The sequence below is a fragment of the Amyelois transitella genome, chromosome 17 (genome assembly GCF_032362555.1).
Source record: "Amyelois transitella isolate CPQ chromosome 17, ilAmyTran1.1, whole genome shotgun sequence".
Taxonomy (NCBI): domain Eukaryota; kingdom Metazoa; phylum Arthropoda; class Insecta; order Lepidoptera; family Pyralidae; genus Amyelois; species Amyelois transitella.
The window spans coordinates 7,360,879-7,379,962 of record NC_083520.1 but is presented as its reverse complement, the minus strand read 5'-3'; the positions used below and the strand labels follow the sequence as shown (position 1 = coordinate 7,379,962).

The following is a 19,084-nucleotide window of genomic DNA, read 5'->3' as shown; positions in this document are numbered from 1 at the left end:
CCCATCTCTGTACTACGACAAATGTGTAGTAAGTTTTATTTCATTGATTGCAACGCCATCTGTGAGGGAGTATAGTTCCGAAATAACACAACACACCTGAATTCGCTCTAATAATTGTGGCAATTATAATTTTAAATATAAATAATTTTTCGTGTACCATACCATTTTGATACCTATTGATTTTAAATTAATTATTTTATAAATAATTAATTAAATTACAGTAAGTTAATAAAAAATATATATTATTTAAAATGAGCTCAGTGTTTGAATAATAACCAAGGAAAACATTTATTTGTCATTTAGGTACGATATTTCTATTTGAATTTGGGAGTTAAAGTCTGTAAATTTCGTACAAAAAATATTAAAGTACTTAATTACAATGCTATCTATTGAGTAATAGCAAAAACAAAAATTTAATTGCTGGTTGTGCCATCTAGTGAAGAACATTATAAAACACAAATTTACGTCAGAGCCATCTAGTATTAGCTATTGTAAGTTAGATCCAAAGGTTTACTTGCAATAATATAGTGCCATCTATGAGGAGAGTAAAATAACAAAAATACATAATTGATGAGTACTGCTACATTTTATTTTTAGTTTATGTATTGCAATATAGATGGCAGGAAAATAATAAATTGTAATATTTTTTTGCGCTAGATGGCCCTAGTTGTATGAAAATAATTTCATACGATATCTACCGCAAAGATAAACCCATTATTTGTAAAAGTCTACGATTTCACACATTTGGCATTTTATATTGTCTCAGGTTGCACTGAGAGAATATTTACCCATATTTCCACGAGAACGGAACTTAATAGGATTAATTATCAAGTAGTAGGTACTCTATAGGTACTATAACGCCATAGAAATTAAAAAGCAATTATTCGGAATTGAATATATTCATCCAAACAGCTGACTTAAGCACTGACTACAAAATCATGGTTTGGGTCTTACCTTGTAGCGGGAGCGATGATTCGGCTCGACCGCCACCAAAGGGAAGATCTTCCGCCAGGCTAGGTGTTATGCCTGGGGAACCGCGGCTCCGACGATGTTGTGTCGGAGGTTGTATATATAGCTCCAATCCGTGAAATCTTTGCTTGCGCGATTTAGGTTCTTCGCTGCTATTGGCTGAGAGCGTCGATTTCTTCGAGATGATTGACAGTTGTTGTGTGATTTGATGTTGTTGACGAGTGGCGTAGAGATGGCGCCACAGTACTCCCCCCCAAGACCGGAGGTCTGAAGTTTTGATCTTGCTGTGCAATCTGTGCTTCAGTAGCTTGCAAGTGCCAGTTGTCTTCCAGTGAGTCGGAAGTTGCTCGAAGTCCTAGTGAGTCAGGAGTGAGCCGTTGCGTTGCTCGTAGTCTGCGGTGAGTCGAGACAGAAGAGAGCGAAGTCGACTTGTTGGCGCCGGTAGATATCGTGCAGAGCTGCCACGCTGGAGAGAAGAGCGGCCGTCGAAGAAATCCAGGCGTGGGCTGCGGTAGATGCGTCGGTCGCTGAAGTCGATGAGAGTGAGTGCGGGTGGAGACAGGACCAGGAAGCTCGGTGAGTCGGCTGCGATGGACCTGCTGCGATACCCAGTTGCTGGCTTGCTGTGAGACTGCTTGCAGAGTGAAGAGTGATGCTGAGGATTGGAGTTGATGATGATGGAGAAGGTTGCTTCCAATCACGTCGGGGTCACCAATGTAGCGGGAGCGATGATTCGGCTCGACCGCCACCAAAGGGAAGATCTTCCGCCAGGCTAGGTGTTATGCCTGGGGAACCGCGGCTCCGACGATGTTGTGTCGGAGGTTGTATATATAGCTCCAATCCGTGAAATCTTTGCTTGCGCGATTTAGGTTCTTCGCTGCTATTGGCTGAGAGCGTCGATTTCTTCGAGATGATTGACAGTTGTTGTGTGATTTGATGTTGTTGACGAGTGGCGTAGAGATGGCGCCACAACCTCTTTTGTAGATGTTAATTTAATGAAAGAAAAAGTTCTCTTTCTGCAATCAACCAGTACCTTTACTATTAATTATTATATTTTCATATGTTTTAATAATGTCAGTTTCTAAAGTGCTGCAGTGTTGAACTTAAAGTAAATTTCTAAACAAATTTCATTTTATAGTTTAAGTTAAAGCCAAAAATTCTGTAACAATAAAATGTTGTATCGATGCTCTTACGATAAGGTTAACATTGTGGGGACACATGAACAGTCAGGCAACTGGATGCATAAGAAAAGCCATGGTTCTCTATAGGTAAGTTTCCCGGGATAGGTTGTGGAGGTCAGACGGGAGTCGATTCGAAAAAAACCCTGTCTATCCAAACCAGGAATATGTCCAAGGCGCACCTGAGGATGTCTCAGGTGCACAGCTGAGGAGAGCCTGGTGTCTGCCTTTGACCGGGACTAACGCCAAGAGGAAGAAGAAGTGTTACGAGTAGCATTACTAATAATAAATTGAAGTAGGTACCTTACAGAAGCATTACCAGATGTTTTTATCTTAAGTAGTAGTACCTAATAGTTGAAAATTAAAAAAGAATATTTATTTATTGCTTTATTTTCTTAAAAATGTTAGTGGACATTTCATTATTTATTCAAACATTTAATATCATATGAGTTAGGTAAGTGTTTCTATTTGGAACATTTACCTTGTTACAATACTTATTTGAATATTCAAAGAGGAAGACATCGAGATCAAACAAATGGCACATAAATAAATTTTAATTACATATGTCAATAACATAATTAATATAGCAGTATGCTATGAAGTTACAAAATTATTAAAAGTATCATCTACCTAACAATAACTATGAATACTCAAACAAATATAAAACTTACAGGTGTAAGGCACTTATGTTTCTATCGAATATTAATTATAAAAAATTAAAGCTTTCCATGGAAGAGACTAATAATATCACAAATCGCGTGTTCACCCTCGGCGCGCGGCGCGCGGCAGTATCTCACCAAGGCCGCCACTTGGCGTCGTCGTCGGCCGGCGGGCCCACGCCCGCTCCCGCGCTTTTTTGCTCGGCATAAAAAGCCTCCAATTGTCGCCTCGCCTCCTCTTGCTTTTTGTACTCTTGGTACTCGATCAATTTCCTTTTCTTTTTAGGCGGCAAGTTGCTGTAATCCATCGGCAATTCGCATTGTTCCGGAACAACGGGCGTCGCTTCAGTTTTGTTCTCCAAAGGAGTCGCGTCCAATTGATTCGCGACGTATGGGCTCTTTTTTGGCGATAGCGCCGTCTCGGAAGACTTCGCCGGCGACCTATATTTCCTAAGATCTAAAGTGTCGTTGTTAGGAACATTTGCTGGCGAATACTGATTAGCGTCGCTTCTGTAAACTTCGTGTCTGTAGTATTTAACTTCACTATCCTCACCCCCTGAATTGTTATCGGCATTGTAATCATTGCCTCGTTTATCCATGATGTGTTGTCTGATCTTTTGGAGAATAACATCTTTAGCATCAGCTGGGACTCTATTGAAGTGTGGTGTTCTGCGGTCACTGACATGGAAGTGGTCGGATGGATGGGGTGCAGGGATTTTGTCAACGGTGGTGAGGAGCCCAGTCATGGGGGTGGTCGCTTTGCGCGAGTGTGGGGGATTAGATCGGGAATATACCCATTGTTTTACGTTTCCTTCGCCCGAGTAAATGGAGTCTTCGGCATCCGAAGACGACCTATCGTGATCGCTGTAGTAATGTTGTCTGTCAGATACTACAGAGGCTGGGGACGTCGGCGGGGAAAAGGGCGGCCTGTCCGGGACTTGTATGGTGAGAGGCTGCGCCGTGATGAGCCGCGAGAGGTGGCTGATCAAGTTTTGGCTGACATTCGAGTCCAAGTCCGGAACCGACATAATGAACCGGCAGGCTTCCGCCGCGCACTGCCCGAACCCGGCTTGGAACTTCTTCGCCTCCACAACCGGGTCCTTAGGGCTGTGCAGCTTAGTGAGGTGGTTAACGGTTAATTCAAGGATATCTGCCTTCTCCAACTTGCTCATGTTGTCGTCATTGATCTGTCAACAAAAGAAAAAAATATATAAGCGGTCTGCAGGTGTATCGCGTCGTTCTCACGATGCGACGGGTAACTCGGCATTAATATAACTGTAAGCGAATAAGGATAGATACGGTACGGTTTGTTGTGTACTTAATACCAGTTGGTCAGTGCGGGTTATAAACAGAAGGACGACCGGTCGAGCTAAAAATAAAAGGCGTGTGAAAGTATGATGGATTGCGCTTTGATGACCACTAAAAGATGATAGACTGCACTTTTTCAAGAGCAATTACGTATGAGAAGTGAGTTTAGGAAAAATGAATGGATTTCATATCTATATTATTTTGTTTGAAGGGATCAACATGTTTTGTAATGAGTTAGAAAACATCTTATATCCAAAGCAATTTGTACATAAAATAACATCACAACCGTGATTTAATGGTTAAATTTTAACATCAAAACATTATTTATGTTCAACAATAAATTAATATTAAAGCGATTTTCATAAAACATACCTATAACCACTAAGATAAAATAAGATTAAACAATTAGGGCATTAGTTTGCGTAAGTACTACATAATGCTGGCTGTACCAAAATCACCACAATGTCAATCTCAATGTCAAATTAAATCAAATTAATCAACTATATTTTTTATGAACAAAACACACACACACTCAACTATATAAAAGTATCTAGTATAAAAGCTTTTAAAAAAGTAATAAGTTATAAAACTTACATCCAAAGCGCCAACCATGATGTCCTTTAGTTCGTCTAGACACCGGTTGATGCGCGCGCGCCGCTTCCTTTCCAGCAGAGGTTTTGTGATCTTCTTGTACTTCGCAGTCTTCGACAACGGTGATGGGTCAGACATTTTCGAATATTACCTGATTGACAAAGAGGTTAAAATTAACTTACGAAAATAAGCCAATCTGTAAATACATGTCGAAATACAACAAATAACTTTTTTCCTATGTAAACTAATAAGTATATTTTTATTTAAAAACCTAAATTTAACGAACTAATTATAATAAAATTTATTTATACATATACTTATTTTATTTAATAAATAATCCGAAGATATGCCTTGCAAATCTCATCCTACAATTTTCTATTTTTATTTACTTAAATAATTAAAAACGAATATCAAAATAACTGTCAAGTTAACAAAATAATCTTACACAAAAACTACAAATAAATGTTTTGTCCGTTTTTCAATAAACGTTAAACTCGTCACTGCACTAATCTAAAGTAGTCTTCCAATCTTACCTTAGCAAATTCACTGAACAAACAAACTCAACTTAGCTAAATCTTGAACGGGAGCTTAAAAGCTCGTGACGCGCGTCTGCGTCCGCGCGTCTTGTAGTACTGCCTGAAAAAAGCCTTTCCCTCCTCCCGCGAGCCCTTCGCACCCCTCCCGGACCCATTCATATAGAGAACACGCGCGGATTACCAATCAACTTGAATGATTTCGGAAATGCGTCGATCCTTTAATATTAAGAATTCCTTTTGAAAATTATTTAGATACAAGACTTCTACCCCTTTGTTGAGATTTAATTTAAATGTTTGTCCCGTGATATTTAACCCTGTATTCTTTCGTAGATGGCTCTAAATTCGTCGCTTTTTGTAGGAGGCGTTTAATTCGTTGCTTTTTGTAGGTAGTGCTAATTTCATGACATTTTTTAATGAACCTAAATTCACGCGGTTCAAGTTAAATCTAGTAAGCAGATTTGTAAAAACTATTTTTTTTTATTAAAAACGAATTTAAAAACAAATTTGATACCAAATTGCTTTATTAAATATCATTCTAAAATGAAGAAAAAACTTGATAATTTGGTTATTAGAAGTTGATAAGTTACATAGTTACAAATGCCGACACCTTATAAGAAGCCAGTTGTAAATAAATATGCAGCACGTGTTCTAATCACATACGGTCAATGCATAGTTGCATTTATTTTGCATAAACATTCTTCTATTCTTATACATGACCCAAAGAGAAAGTTCAGTAAATTTCTGTTGTTAAAATGTTACTTTATTGGTTACTTACTTTACTATTTCCAGGTGCCGTGTGGTTACCAATAATATTTAATCCTCTTTTAGTTCACCCATAGACTATATAAGAAACCTTAACGCCAAATTTCTGATCTCTAGACCCAGCGGTTAACGCTGTACTTTGTCAGTCAGTAATGGAATTTTTATTAAATGAAATTGCATAATTGAAACAAATGAGTAAGTTGGGCAAAAAATTTAACGGTAATCAATGTGTCGCCTTAGGTCTTTGTTTTTTTAACCGTAGCCCACCCAATGGAATTATTGACATATTTGTGTGGCAACAAATAAAAATATAATTAAAATTCCGTTACTTACAATAACAGTTTATGATTAGGCGCAGTTAACTGCAGTTACAGTACAATAACTATCCTTTGATGTTTGAGTTTCGTCTTTGGCGGCGCGGCGGCTTCATGATAGAGTTTGGTGTAGACAAAAGAGGTGTACAAAAAGCGTCTAATAAATGTGACGACCCGACATATTGAAACGGACCAATGCGAAAAGGTTGCGGTAACATTTCTCAATGCCAGGTAGTTGGCGCGAGCCTTCCAGGATTTTAAAATGGTATTTATTGTCCGACGGGGAAAAAAAGGTTTATGCGTATTACCATAAAAAATGTGTATCAGTGACCGTTGTAACGTGTAACAGTTCTTTATGATGTCTTTAAAGGAGTAATAATAGTTTAATTGCTTTCTTGGGGCTTTAGTTTAATATCAGTTTAGTCTGCTCTACAAGTTTCAGTTAATTATGTCCCTTGCGGGGTAGACAGAGCCAACAGGCTTGAAAATATTTATAGGCAAGTTCAGTTGTTTGGCTTAATGATAGAATTGACATTCAAATTGTGACAGGTTGCTAGTTTATCGCCTAAAAGAAGAATCCCTTCTTTTTCTTAAAAAACAAATCTGTTTATATAATGCAATGAGGAGAGAGTTAAAAGCATTATTTATAAGAATATGTGAAGATACTTTAAGAAGTGTAGCTAAAATTACAATAAGTACTTAATTTGTTTTGACTTACCTACTTGAAACTTTTGCATGCAAATCTCAATCACAAATTCTCGGACACAATGACACAATTTATTTTGTTAAGCAATTCTTCACGACAGACTAAACATTTACACTGACGCCTTCAGACTACAACAATAATATTAGAATTTTACCATATATACGAATAAACAAATCCACATCAAGATTCTTAGTATTCGACGTCATTTTCCTTAAAACAGCTGATTTCTCTTACTACGTTGATGACTCATAATATTTAGATATCCTTTGTGTGGCGCGGACCATGGAGTTCCCAGTGTAAAGAGAATAATAAAAACAGTTTTAGGTTCGAAGTCCAAAGTACCAAAATGTGACCACAGTGCAAGTCAATAGGTATATTTATTGTAATAACTTACATTTGAAATAACTGGTTTTGAACCTTCGCATTGCATTAGACTGTAATGAAAGCCGAGATGAAATAACGTGCGCGTTTTATTAAAATAGCAAATGACATTTGAAAGAAATGCAGAGCTTTCAAACATTTTATCACAGATTAATCACTTCAATCATCGTTGTGCCATGAGAAAACAAAAAACATTATTCATGAAATGCTTTTTTTTGTATGGAAGTAATCTAGACGGATCTATATTGTGTTGAAAATTCATATTAATGCAAGTTTAGGAGTAAACTTTGTTGATTTATATTTATATACTCGTCTTTTTAAAGGGATTATTTTTCGTGCTTATACGATATAAGATTTTTTATATGTATTTTGAATTATTATTAGTATATGGGAATTTATATTATATAGATAGGAATTTCTCAAATCCCACTGTCCCACACGTCTTGAAAATGTGCACGTATGTATCTTTATATGATGTAAGTACTTACCATAACTCGTACTTAGTCTTATTTCCATAAACATACGATAATAATGATTGTGTAATTTTGCATTTACGTCAATTGATATATTGTTGTAAACAAATGATTGTAGTAGTTTTTTATGCGAGGCACGAGCTGAAATGAGTCATTCAATAAATGACTTAATAAGTCTTAGTGATAATTTTGTTGTTGGTACTTGGTCATTTCGTTTTTCTATAATAGATTCTGTAACGTCATATTGGTTTCTCATTAATATGAAAAACGTGCTGGAACAATTCGCAGTAATTGAGTTGACACCGAAGTAAGTTTCCTTGGCTATGATAATAAAATAAATATTACATCTATAGTATTATATCTATAGGCTAGCCTCAACCTAATATGTGTATTATGCCATAAAACACAAAAAATGATTTCCGAAAATAACCAAGACCCCGTTTATATTATGACCTGACTGGGGATGAAACCATCGACCTCATGACTCAGAGTCAAACAGATCACCACTATACTACAAAGGTCTACTAACGCGATGATACACATGACATCACCAAACAAATTAATAAAAAATGTTTATCACATAATTGAGAATTAGTTTTGAGAATTTCCCTGACCCCACGCTGCGACCGGGTTGCGGACGCATCCTGTGTGATGACGTCACCATGACGTACTTACATACCATGACGTCATCTAGCGTTACCCATATATTTTCTCAGGGTTTTATTTTAGAACTAGCTTTGGTGGCTTATCACGTGAAAAGTTTGTATTGAATCTGTGAGAATCTCTTAGTACCCTACACATCATACATGCCAAATTTCAGGTTCCCATGCCTAGCGTTTGAAACTATCGCTATTTAGCTTTTTATCGGCATCGCGCGTGCCTTGCTACGAGGTCAATAGTTGAAATTTATCTGGTGGCTTTCAAATACTGAATAATTTTATACCTGTATAAAATTCTCGTGTCACAATGTTCGTTCCCGTACTCCTACGAAACGGTTTGACCGATTCTCATGAAATTTTGTGAGCATATTGAGTAGGTCTGAGAATCGGTCAACATCTATTTTTCATACCACTTAGTGATAAGGGTTGTCCACACTTAAAAAAAATTTTAAACTAGAAATTAATAAAAAAATATTTATATGGCAAAACAACGTTTGCCGGGACAGCTAGTATTTCTTTAAATAGGTACATACTTACAGAGTTGAAAATTCAACAAGAATTTAATCGAAATCTCATTCCCGCATAGGTACAATGCAATTTGAGATAATAAGCAATCTGTCATTTTTATTAGCTTTTATGTAAAAAATATTTTTTGTTTAGATAAAAAAACATCTATTTGACTGTTGTTTAAGAAGATACTCCTAAGCAAATACTGTGAACGATAAAACAACTAATTACAAAAAAGTAGGAGTCGTACAAGGGACTTACCTCTGCAAATCTCTAAGAAAATGAGTTCGACGTTGTGTAACATGGTAATTCATTATCGTAATGCTTTGAAGAAAATAAATTAATTGCTTCTAAGATGTAGTTTTATTTTCTCTGCCTACCTCTCTGGGAAAAAAGCGTGATTTTGTTTATGTATTTAAGATGATATAGAATGTCGTGAAAAGTAAATATCAATGAATGTAATTTTTTACATAATTATAATTGTGAAGAATGCGCAGGGGCACATTGCCGCTTATCGCATTTATAGGTCGCGCGGTGGTTTAAGAACGCTCGGCAAAAGTAGAAGGGGCATGCGCAGTGATCAATTTTTAGGTCTATTAGGTGCGACGAGGAGAGAGGGGGGGCGGGTGTGCGCCGACGGCGACACGTATTGGTGGATTAGTCACTCTTTACTTCCCGCGTTGAGTTCGCGCGTCCCGTGTCTCTTGGGTACTGTTGCGTACAGATTGTTTTATCGTATTAATAGTAAGTCGTAATGGGAACAAATGCCAAAAAATAAAATTTACACATACACACTTTTGCATTTATAATATAAGTAGGGATACACACTTTCGCATTTATAATATAAGTAGGGATTATAAGTATTTATAAGGCACAAAATCCATACTAATATTATAAGATATGGATATAGTTAAATAACTGAGTTAAAACATAGGCTACTTTTTTTTTGGAAAATCACGCGGGCGAAATTGCGGGACAACAGCTAGTATTAAATAAATAAAAAAAAAAATTTCCCTTAGCATTTTTGAGCGCGAATGTACACATGCGCCGATTGCCCCCACTATTTTTGCCGAGCGTTCTTTAACCACCGCGCGACCTATACCATGATGTAGTGCGTAGGTTGTAAAAGTATAGTACTATCGGTAATTTTTACATTATGCTTGAACAAAGCCCTTCCGATCAGAAAGTCTAAGTAGCAAAACATCAAACAAAGCGAAAGGTCTAATGAGCCTTCAAGCATTAAGTCCGCCAATTATGCTGTACTTAAATTTTTATTTTGTACAATAAAGTTAAAATAAATAAAAAAAAAACTCTTTCCCATGTTTTAAGCAATAAATCATTACTTACTGGATTTTAATACAACTTAAATCTTTTTTCTCTGGCCAATCAGTATTTTCAAGACTGTTAGTTCTGTTTATCCCGTGAGGGATGAAGACGTGGTTATGTATATCTATTTATCCCTTACTGAGTATATAGACCTATTAGTTTCGAAAATACTCGAAGGCCAAATTCAAGCAAGGATCTCCTGATTTTGATAGCTTTAACTAAATTACGTGTAAGACGTGTTATCAAATCGATAAATTTCATAGCTTTTGCTACTGAAGTCTAAATATAGCCGTATAATAAAATAATAAGGCTGTTCACACATACTCGGATATCGGACGACGCGTGTGAATGGCCGCTCGTGTGATTCCCACGCGCCCACAAAAACAAACACCCACGCGTGGGCATGTCTTCTGAGGCTAATTGCAATCTATTAATATGAATGTCATGACGGATGTTTTGTCTGAAGATCTTCTTTCGTTTAGATACATAGTACCGGTTACATCTTCACACTTTGAAGAAGAGTCCAGGTACGCCCTTGACCATGGATTTGAAGAGAAAGGTTGTTACACGAAGCGAATCCCATCTGACCTTCGAATCTTTGAAATCTTACCCATTTCGGATCATAGTAACACATCTAGATGCTAACCATGATTCGAACTGGGTAAGGTTTCAAAGAAACTGTGCGTGTGTTCTCACAACGTTTTCCCTCACCGTAAGAGCATTACGTCTATATCCCTTACGAGGTAGTCAGAGCCAACAGCCTTGAAAAGACTGATATGACACGTTCAACAGGTACAGTTCAGGTACTGTCAAATAGTGACAGGTTACTATGCTATCGCCTTAAAGAAAAATCACAAGTTCATAAGTCTATCCCTTAGTCACCTTTCCAACATCCATGGGAAAGAGATAGGGGTCCTATTCCTTATTCTTTTGGTGCCGGAAATCACACGGCACAAATTAAGTCTACCTAGCATAATCTAGCCGGCAATCTGTCTGAAATTGAAAGTGAAACTATGTTGTATGAAAATTCTTAAGACTTCTTTTGATTTTTGTAATTTTAAAGTAAGATACATACATATAATCACATCTTTATCCCTTACGGAGTAGACAGAGCCAAAGACTTCCAAAGACTAAAATGCCACGTTAAGCTGTATAACTTAATGATGAATTAACATTCTTAATTAATAGTCCGTTAGCGTCGTGGTATAAAATGCGAAAATCGGTTTTCAGAACTAGGTGGTGGCGCCCGCGCAGTATTAATTGTCACCTGTAGATAGCGACAACAAATTAGTAATACTTAATTTATTTTATATATTTATTTATGAAAAATAATAAGGCAAAAATCTTTGGATTCTACTTTAAGTCGAGGGCCTAGTAACCTGTCAATTTATTAACGCTATTTGAATCTCAACACCACCATTAAGCCATAACAGCAGCACGTAGTAAGTATTTCTATCTTAACGATATTGTTGGCTCTGTCTACCCCGTAATGGAAAAAGACGGCATTTTATGTAGGTATGTATGTAAAAATTATTTTATATGTAATAAGTGCTGATTAAAGATACTTTTTGGCGCCTTTAAATTTCGATTTTTTGGAGGCAAACAAATAGCAATTGAATTTAATATATGTAGACTAATCTAGTAGGTACTAACCTACTAGATTAGATTAATGTGCATTTCCAAAAACCTTTAAGTTATCATTTCTCATCTTGCCGTATCTGAGACCATGGAAGTCAGAGACATATAGAAATTTGAGAGATGTCAAAACTAACAAATTAGTTAAGTATAAGTTGATCCCACGTTGTAATGTTAACCAGATTCTTTTATCGGCTACCAAAAGTCTATAAAATGCGTGATATGTATTGTAACTTGTGAGAAAGCGAAAGTTGAAATTAATGATTAAGTTTATCTTTCGGTCGATTCAATCTTTTGTCGATTGTCATTTGATCCATCCGTCAATTATCACCATTGTATTGCATGATTGGCTTGTCATAATGCACGTTTTCATGAGATCTTCATAGAATTATACATGTCACTGCATTTTACCATTAAAACATTTTAAATTTTTAACTTGGAAGATGTTACTCAAGTTAACACATACATAATAGTCACATCTATATCCCTTGCGTGGCAGACAGAGCCAATAGTCTTGATAAGACTGAAAGGCCACGTTCAACTGTGGCTTTATGATGGAATTGAGATTCAAATAGTGACAGGTTGTTAGCCCATCCCCTGCAAGAGGAATCCCAAGTGAAAGGAATCCCAATAAGCCCTTAAGTTAATTGGAATATTACAAATTACTATCATAAACTATCAATTATTTCATACATTACCTGTCAAGAGTACGCGGAACCGACGAGCTCGCTTGGAGAAATATAATAAACTATGAGAAGCAATCAATACGCATACATACATATAATCACCTTTATCCTTTGTGCAGGGTAAACAGAGCCAACAGTTTTGAAAAGACAGAAAGGTCACGTTCAGTTGTATGATATAATGGTAGAAATTCAAATTCAAATAGTAACAGGTTGCCTATCGCCTACAAATACAAAGTATACCAATACAGATTAAAAATACAAAATTACTATCGCTACTTCCTTCATCGTAATTCCAAAGGTATCTGTCAAAATTCGCCTCGCGCCGGAAGGCTCACCGTGGGAACGGCCGCCGAACTCTTTTCTCAATAAAATCTCAAATAACTGCAATACCAATAAAGTCTTTGCTTTCTTTGCGAACACACTTTTTAGATTCGAATCAGAGCAAAAAGCTGTCTTATTGGAAGTTATCGGTAGTCATAACTCTGGACGGGCTTCCAAGTTTATTGGATTGACGTTGGTAGTTTTTTTACATTTAAACACGGAATGAGATGTGAAATTTGATTTTGATAAAGACTCGTGAAATTGGTTGAAAACTTTTTGCGTTACACATTTTACTTCGTTAACTGAGTTATGTTTCATTTAATTCGTTTAGCGTGAACAGGTTACAAACAAACGAACTTTCTTTCGCATTTATAATATTAATATGAAATTATTAATAGCAAAAATATTTGTTATAGTAGGTATTGTTACTCTATTTTAATTTATTTACGTTAATTTGTAACTTTTTCACTGTTTTATGATTTGGATAGAACTTTACAGCAGTATAATATTTGGGTTATGCAGTGATATGGTCGACTTGATTGCAGAAGGTCAACACAACCTTAATCAACTAAAACAACGGCACCACAAAAAGAGAGGTTACCCAAAAAAGAAGCCTTAACCGGTTCATATAAAAACACCGTTGAACTATAACCTACCTACCTACTAATTTAATTCATTATAATGCTAGAAGGATTGAAATGGGCGTTCTGGGGTTGTAATTATATATATTTCTGCTTCTTTGGTAGACGGCTTATTATAAATTTTGAGGTACCTATACAAAGAGTAAATATATAAAAACAGATGTGAAATTGCTTCTTTTACTACTTAAGTAAGTTACAGTTTTTGAGTATCACTGAGATCTAGGTACTTAATTCTGTTGTTTTGCGGTCCTGTAGAAAATTCTCATAAAGTACCTTCTGTTAGCCTCCAGGAACATTATATATCCGAAATGTTATGTCAAGAGTACCTACTTACCTTAAACTGACGACCATGTAAGAAACCGGTGATGGAAGCGAAAGAAACACTTCTGTCTAACTCTTTGGAAAAGAGGCATGATTTCATTGTATTATGACGAACCAACATACTAAATTTGTTACCTTTATGGCTTTAGGCTGTGCTTTATATCGGACTCTTAAGATAACTGATTAAATTGATCACAGTCGGGCAATACCTAACCAAAGAATTATATCAACCATTTTTCTCAATAACAATTTAATCAGTTGATAAGAAGACTAGTTAGTCTTTTTTGAATCCCTCACTATGCGTATTAACGGAAACATCCATTAGCTATTATATTAGAAGGTAACCTCTAAACTTTTTATTCGTTGTAGGAGGTGCTATAGATTCGAGTAAAGGGGCGTTATTCCTTAGCGTCATTTTCATTTAACATCAGTCAAACTACGTCAAAAGTAATTCAGGATTAATTACAAGTCTATCTGTAAAGCTTTAATTATGAACTTTTTGCGCCGGAACATCTGAAGAGTGATAAATCTCGCTCAATCTAGTTATACAAGTATGAGATTTCGTCTATAAATGGATGAATTGGATCCCGTTTGAAATGTTATCCGGCGAGATTAAGGAGTCATCTGTTGGTCATGGGAAGATCACTATGCGGCTATGCACGGTATGTTGGCGGTGTAATACAGTAGGCGGTGGGGGGCGGGCATGCAAATGGCAGAACTATACTTGGCCACGAAGCGAGCCGGCCGCGACCGTGGGAAAACTATCGCCTGTGGCGAGTCCATGACAGGGTCGGACTCAGTTGCAATATCTTCATAGTTATACTAACTTGGTAATAAATCCACAACTTCTGTGTATCGGCCGAGGAAGAGTTAGACCTAAGAGATGTTGGCAGGATTATGTCAACAACTAATTTATAGGGTTAAATTCGTTTGAATCGAAATCATCGGGTCAATGAACCAAAGAGTTAAAGGATGATCTGTAGAGTTATACAAAATCTAAAATAGATAGAAAATTGTCTAAGCATCAAGCAAGATAGATTGATAACAATTTCGAAACCTATTTTTAAATACATATGGAACTTTTTGTTTATTAAAAAAGGAGTTCGTATCAAGTACAAATGTCACTTTACCGAGTTAAGTGCTTGCAAATTCAGGGAATTGGACGTGTAACCATGATTCAATATGGGTAAGGTTTCCCTGCAAAGATTGCGGAGGCCGGACGGGAGGAAAAAAAAAAAGTGTATTATCTATGTACATTATCTTAAAAAAATTCTAAAGAATGACAAATAACACCCAAGTCCGTCCCAGCCCGCTCGTGCAGCGACCACGGGCGCGTGACGGGCGTCCGCGGCGCGCGCCGCAATCACGACCGCTCTGACGCGGCTCCTTGACGCAACTCCGAGACGTAACGTTCACACCGCCTTTTGTTCCTTTTTCACTTGCCTAATTTCGCCTGCCAGTGTATCGCTAGAAAACAAAACTTGTTTTACTAATAAACTAAACATTGTTTTACTAATAAACTAAACTAATGTGCCTGTGTTGCATGAAAGTACAGATGCAGATTAATTAAAAAAAATTGACCAAAATCAGTCTAGTCTGGATTGTATATTTTTTTTTAAAACAAAGAACATTAATGTAGGGGCTTCTAATAAATATCTTTTGTCTTGTTTGACAAAGTTATAGCCGTATTACCTTTCTTTTTCTTTTCAATACAAAAACAGCTTTCTCTCTTACTTCTATAGAATGCTAAAAGATTACATCTTTTAACACTGCTACGTAGACCAACGGAAAGTCTTTCGAAACCCAGTGGAATAAGGAAATTATTTTTAGCGAGTTGCAGTAAAAGTGAGATAAATGCATGACTGAACCCATTTGACTCACCATTGCAACTCTTCACCAGTTGTTTGATCTGTAAAAACTTATTGCTGTTGACTATTGCGTCACTTTTTGTACTCTATCAATTAAGTTTGCATTGGTGAGGTCGTGCTGTCACGTTTCTTAAGATATTTTTATTTTATTTTTCTTCGCTTGCTGTAGGTAATTGATGATGGTTTAGATTGACTTGTAGGTTACAACTAAACTAGTGTTTAACATCTTATTCGCTTGGCTATGATAGCTTACGAATTATAACGAGTGAAACGCTGCTCTTTTCCGTTCACGTATATTGTATTTTTAATTTTTTTTAACTGTATTTGAAACCTTTCATCTTATATTTGAAGATTTCCTTAAATAAAAAATCTTTTAATTTTCGTAACGTGATGTCATCATTTAGCAGGCGCTTGCGTTATGTTTACCTTCAACTACTTATCAATTTACAAACTATTAATTAAGATGTTCATTTAGGTTTCCTTCTTATTTTTTGAATTATCAGTAGTTTCGTCGTAGGCAGTCGTATTTATGAAAATCTCTTCAGAATATGAAGTCACGCGGGCGACGCAACTTTTTTTTATTTATTATTAAGAAAATCTAGGTACTCAAGTCACTAAAAAAAAAGAAAATAATTATGGGCCGGCTATTTATGAGATATCATAAGCTTTGTAAATGACGCTTTTACAAGTTAAATCATTAGTATCATATGTATATATGGAAATGTCAACGATATTACGTCGTCGTATGAAAATTTTCAATGTCGCATGATACAAAGATGTCACTATACATACTTATAAAAAAAATTATGTTCGCGATTGAGTAAAAACTATATTTTTATTAAGGTTCTTCTAATTAAATTTTCAATACCAAGATAATCGGATTTATCTACCTAATGATAACAAAAGTTTCCCTGTCTTATGAATGAGTTTTATATCAAAACCAAAAAAAGATAATGACCTGTAATTTCAATTTATGAACCCTTTAATGTTATGATAAAATTTCAATACACAAATAATTTGTGATAGGTATTTCGGTGAAGCCGATAATTTTCGGCAAACCTAGATAGGTACTTTGAACACAACAAATCGTTCACGTTAATCAAATAAAAATCGATATATTTTGAGTTCCACGACCCATTTTGCACCACAATCCAATAATGTCTAGAAGGCGACTAAGGCTTTTTCTTCCTTTAGGCGGTGGGTTGTACTACATACGATATCTGAAGGGGAATAATTCCAGAGCATCAAAAAGATAATCCGCTTGTTATTTTTTTATCGCCAGGGACTTACCCCGATAATTTTTATATTAAATAGATTATTCTTATCAATATCGTTACAAAAAAGGTGTGAATCTAGGCAGCCCTACAATCCTAATGTAGACTTTTTGTGATAATAAGACGTTAGACTAGTCAACTAACAATCGCCTTTTACGACATCCACGGAAAAGAGATGGAGTGGTCGTATCATTAAGGAAGTTGTTAACAAAAATAACAGTTACCATTAAGATCGTAAAGAACATAGTGAAGATTAAATAAAAATATGGATCCATAATAAACGTTAAATTTTACTGTCTAGTCTATTGACCAATCGGAAAATAATTAACCATTCTCATAAATCCATACTAACGTAATAGTACCTATCCATATTAATGTGAAAGTGTAGGTATAGGTTTGTAAGCTACTTGACCAATCTTCATGGAATTTCTTACACTGTTATTTTCAGTGCTTAATCTGTGTAATTTAAATCGTTTGAGCATTTTTCGAAAACGCGAGTAAGTACAAATATAGGTACTATGCTATTAAACGAGCAATATTACCTATATGTACATATAGGTATACAAATATTGCTCGTTTAATAGCATAGCATGATGATAATAGTTCTAATAACTCACCTCAAGTATAGTTCCATGGCATAAAAACAATAGCTGTTGAACAGAAAGTTGTGTTGTATTTTGTAAGGTATAATTTGGAAAGTTACTTAAAACAAGAGGCAGATTCGATGCAGATAAAAATGTAACTACCACTTTACTTTTTTATTTTTTGATTCATTCAATGGTCTCACTATTGCTTCTTTCAAAGCTGTTTAGTTTGGTAAAAATATTAAAGCTCATATTATTAAATAGTAAACAATCTGAAGAATTTATTGGTACGACCGTAGTAGGTAGCAAAACTTTTATTAAATTTCTGTTAGATTACAACCTTACCTATATTGAAATGTCGCTCATACATAATCAAAACAACAGAATCACTACATACTAAATACGACGACGACATAACGACGCTAGGTCATCTATAAATCTAACCTATTAGATTCAGATTCATTGAAAATGTCCTTAATTTTATACTTTACAGATTTAAGATTTAATGATCAATTTTAGGTTATTCCCATCAGGTCAGATGAGCGAATATTTCGGATATTTTTCCAGCGGGATCGTGAGTCCGAATATTTCGTCTATGTTCACATAATAATAGATCATTCAGACCTTTCAAAAATATACTTCACCTTGTATCACTTTTATACCACCAACGGGACCAAAAGCGTAACAAGCCGACGCTTTTCAGAGAGTATCGTGTCACTCGAGCGGTTCCCACGCCGCCTCACGCAACGCCTCGGCCCAATTAGATCCGAGAAACCAGAATCGAACTAATTTCGGAAGATCTCAGTCGGAGAACGCGTGCGCACGCCACGCCTAGCCGCTACCACACCGGAATTGTTTAAGTTCACACGGTTAAAATGATTTCGATCCCCGGCGATAATCTAACTGTGGTCGATTTTACTTTAAGCGTTCAAAGCATGAGACATCGGTTATCTGTTACAGATAACTTTATGGAACAAAACAACTAATGGTCTAGTGTTACAAGAGATATTCTTAGTTGCTTCAATGTTATAAAAATATTGTCTGCCGTATAACGAAACATCCTATTTATTTCCGTACATACATACATACATATTGTCACGTCTATATCCCTTGCGGGGAAGACAGAGCCAACAGTCTTGAAAAGACTGAATGGCCACGTTCAACTATTTGGCTTTATGATATAATTGAGATTCAAATAGTGACAGGTTGCTAGCCCATCGCCTAAAAAAAAATCCCAATTGTGTAAGCCTATCCCTTAGTCGCCTTTTACGACTTCCATGGGAAATAGATGGAGTGGTCCTATTCTTTTTTCATTGGTGCCGGGAACCACACGGCACTGCCGGGAACCACACGGCACATATTTCCGTTCCTGTTAGAATTAAAAG

The 19,084-nt window shown here is 36.1% G+C and overlaps 1 protein-coding gene across 4 annotated transcripts; it reads right to left on the bottom strand.

The window, feature by feature from the left end:
* Nucleotides 1-2,561: 2,561 nt before the first annotated feature.
* Nucleotides 2,562-18,640, bottom strand: LOC106134269 (transcription factor HES-4-A). 4 transcript variants are annotated; one of them, XM_060948841.1, is made up of 3 exons: nucleotides 18,344-18,640; nucleotides 4,709-4,856; nucleotides 2,562-3,993 (listed from the first exon to the last, which is right to left on the bottom strand). In XM_060948841.1, the coding sequence occupies exons 2-3, from the start codon at nucleotides 4,841-4,843 to the stop codon at nucleotides 2,941-2,943; spliced, it is 1,188 nt and encodes a 395-aa protein (XP_060804824.1). In that variant the 5' UTR covers nucleotides 4,844-4,856; nucleotides 18,344-18,640; the 3' UTR covers nucleotides 2,562-2,940. The 4 variants fall into 4 exon arrangements, with proteins under 4 accessions (XP_060804824.1, XP_060804826.1, XP_060804825.1 ...); XM_060948843.1 differs by lacking the exon at nucleotides 18,344-18,640 and adding an exon at nucleotides 7,036-7,301; XM_060948842.1 differs by lacking the exon at nucleotides 18,344-18,640 and adding an exon at nucleotides 7,040-7,301.
* Between the last annotated feature and the right edge of the window lie 444 nt (nucleotides 18,641-19,084).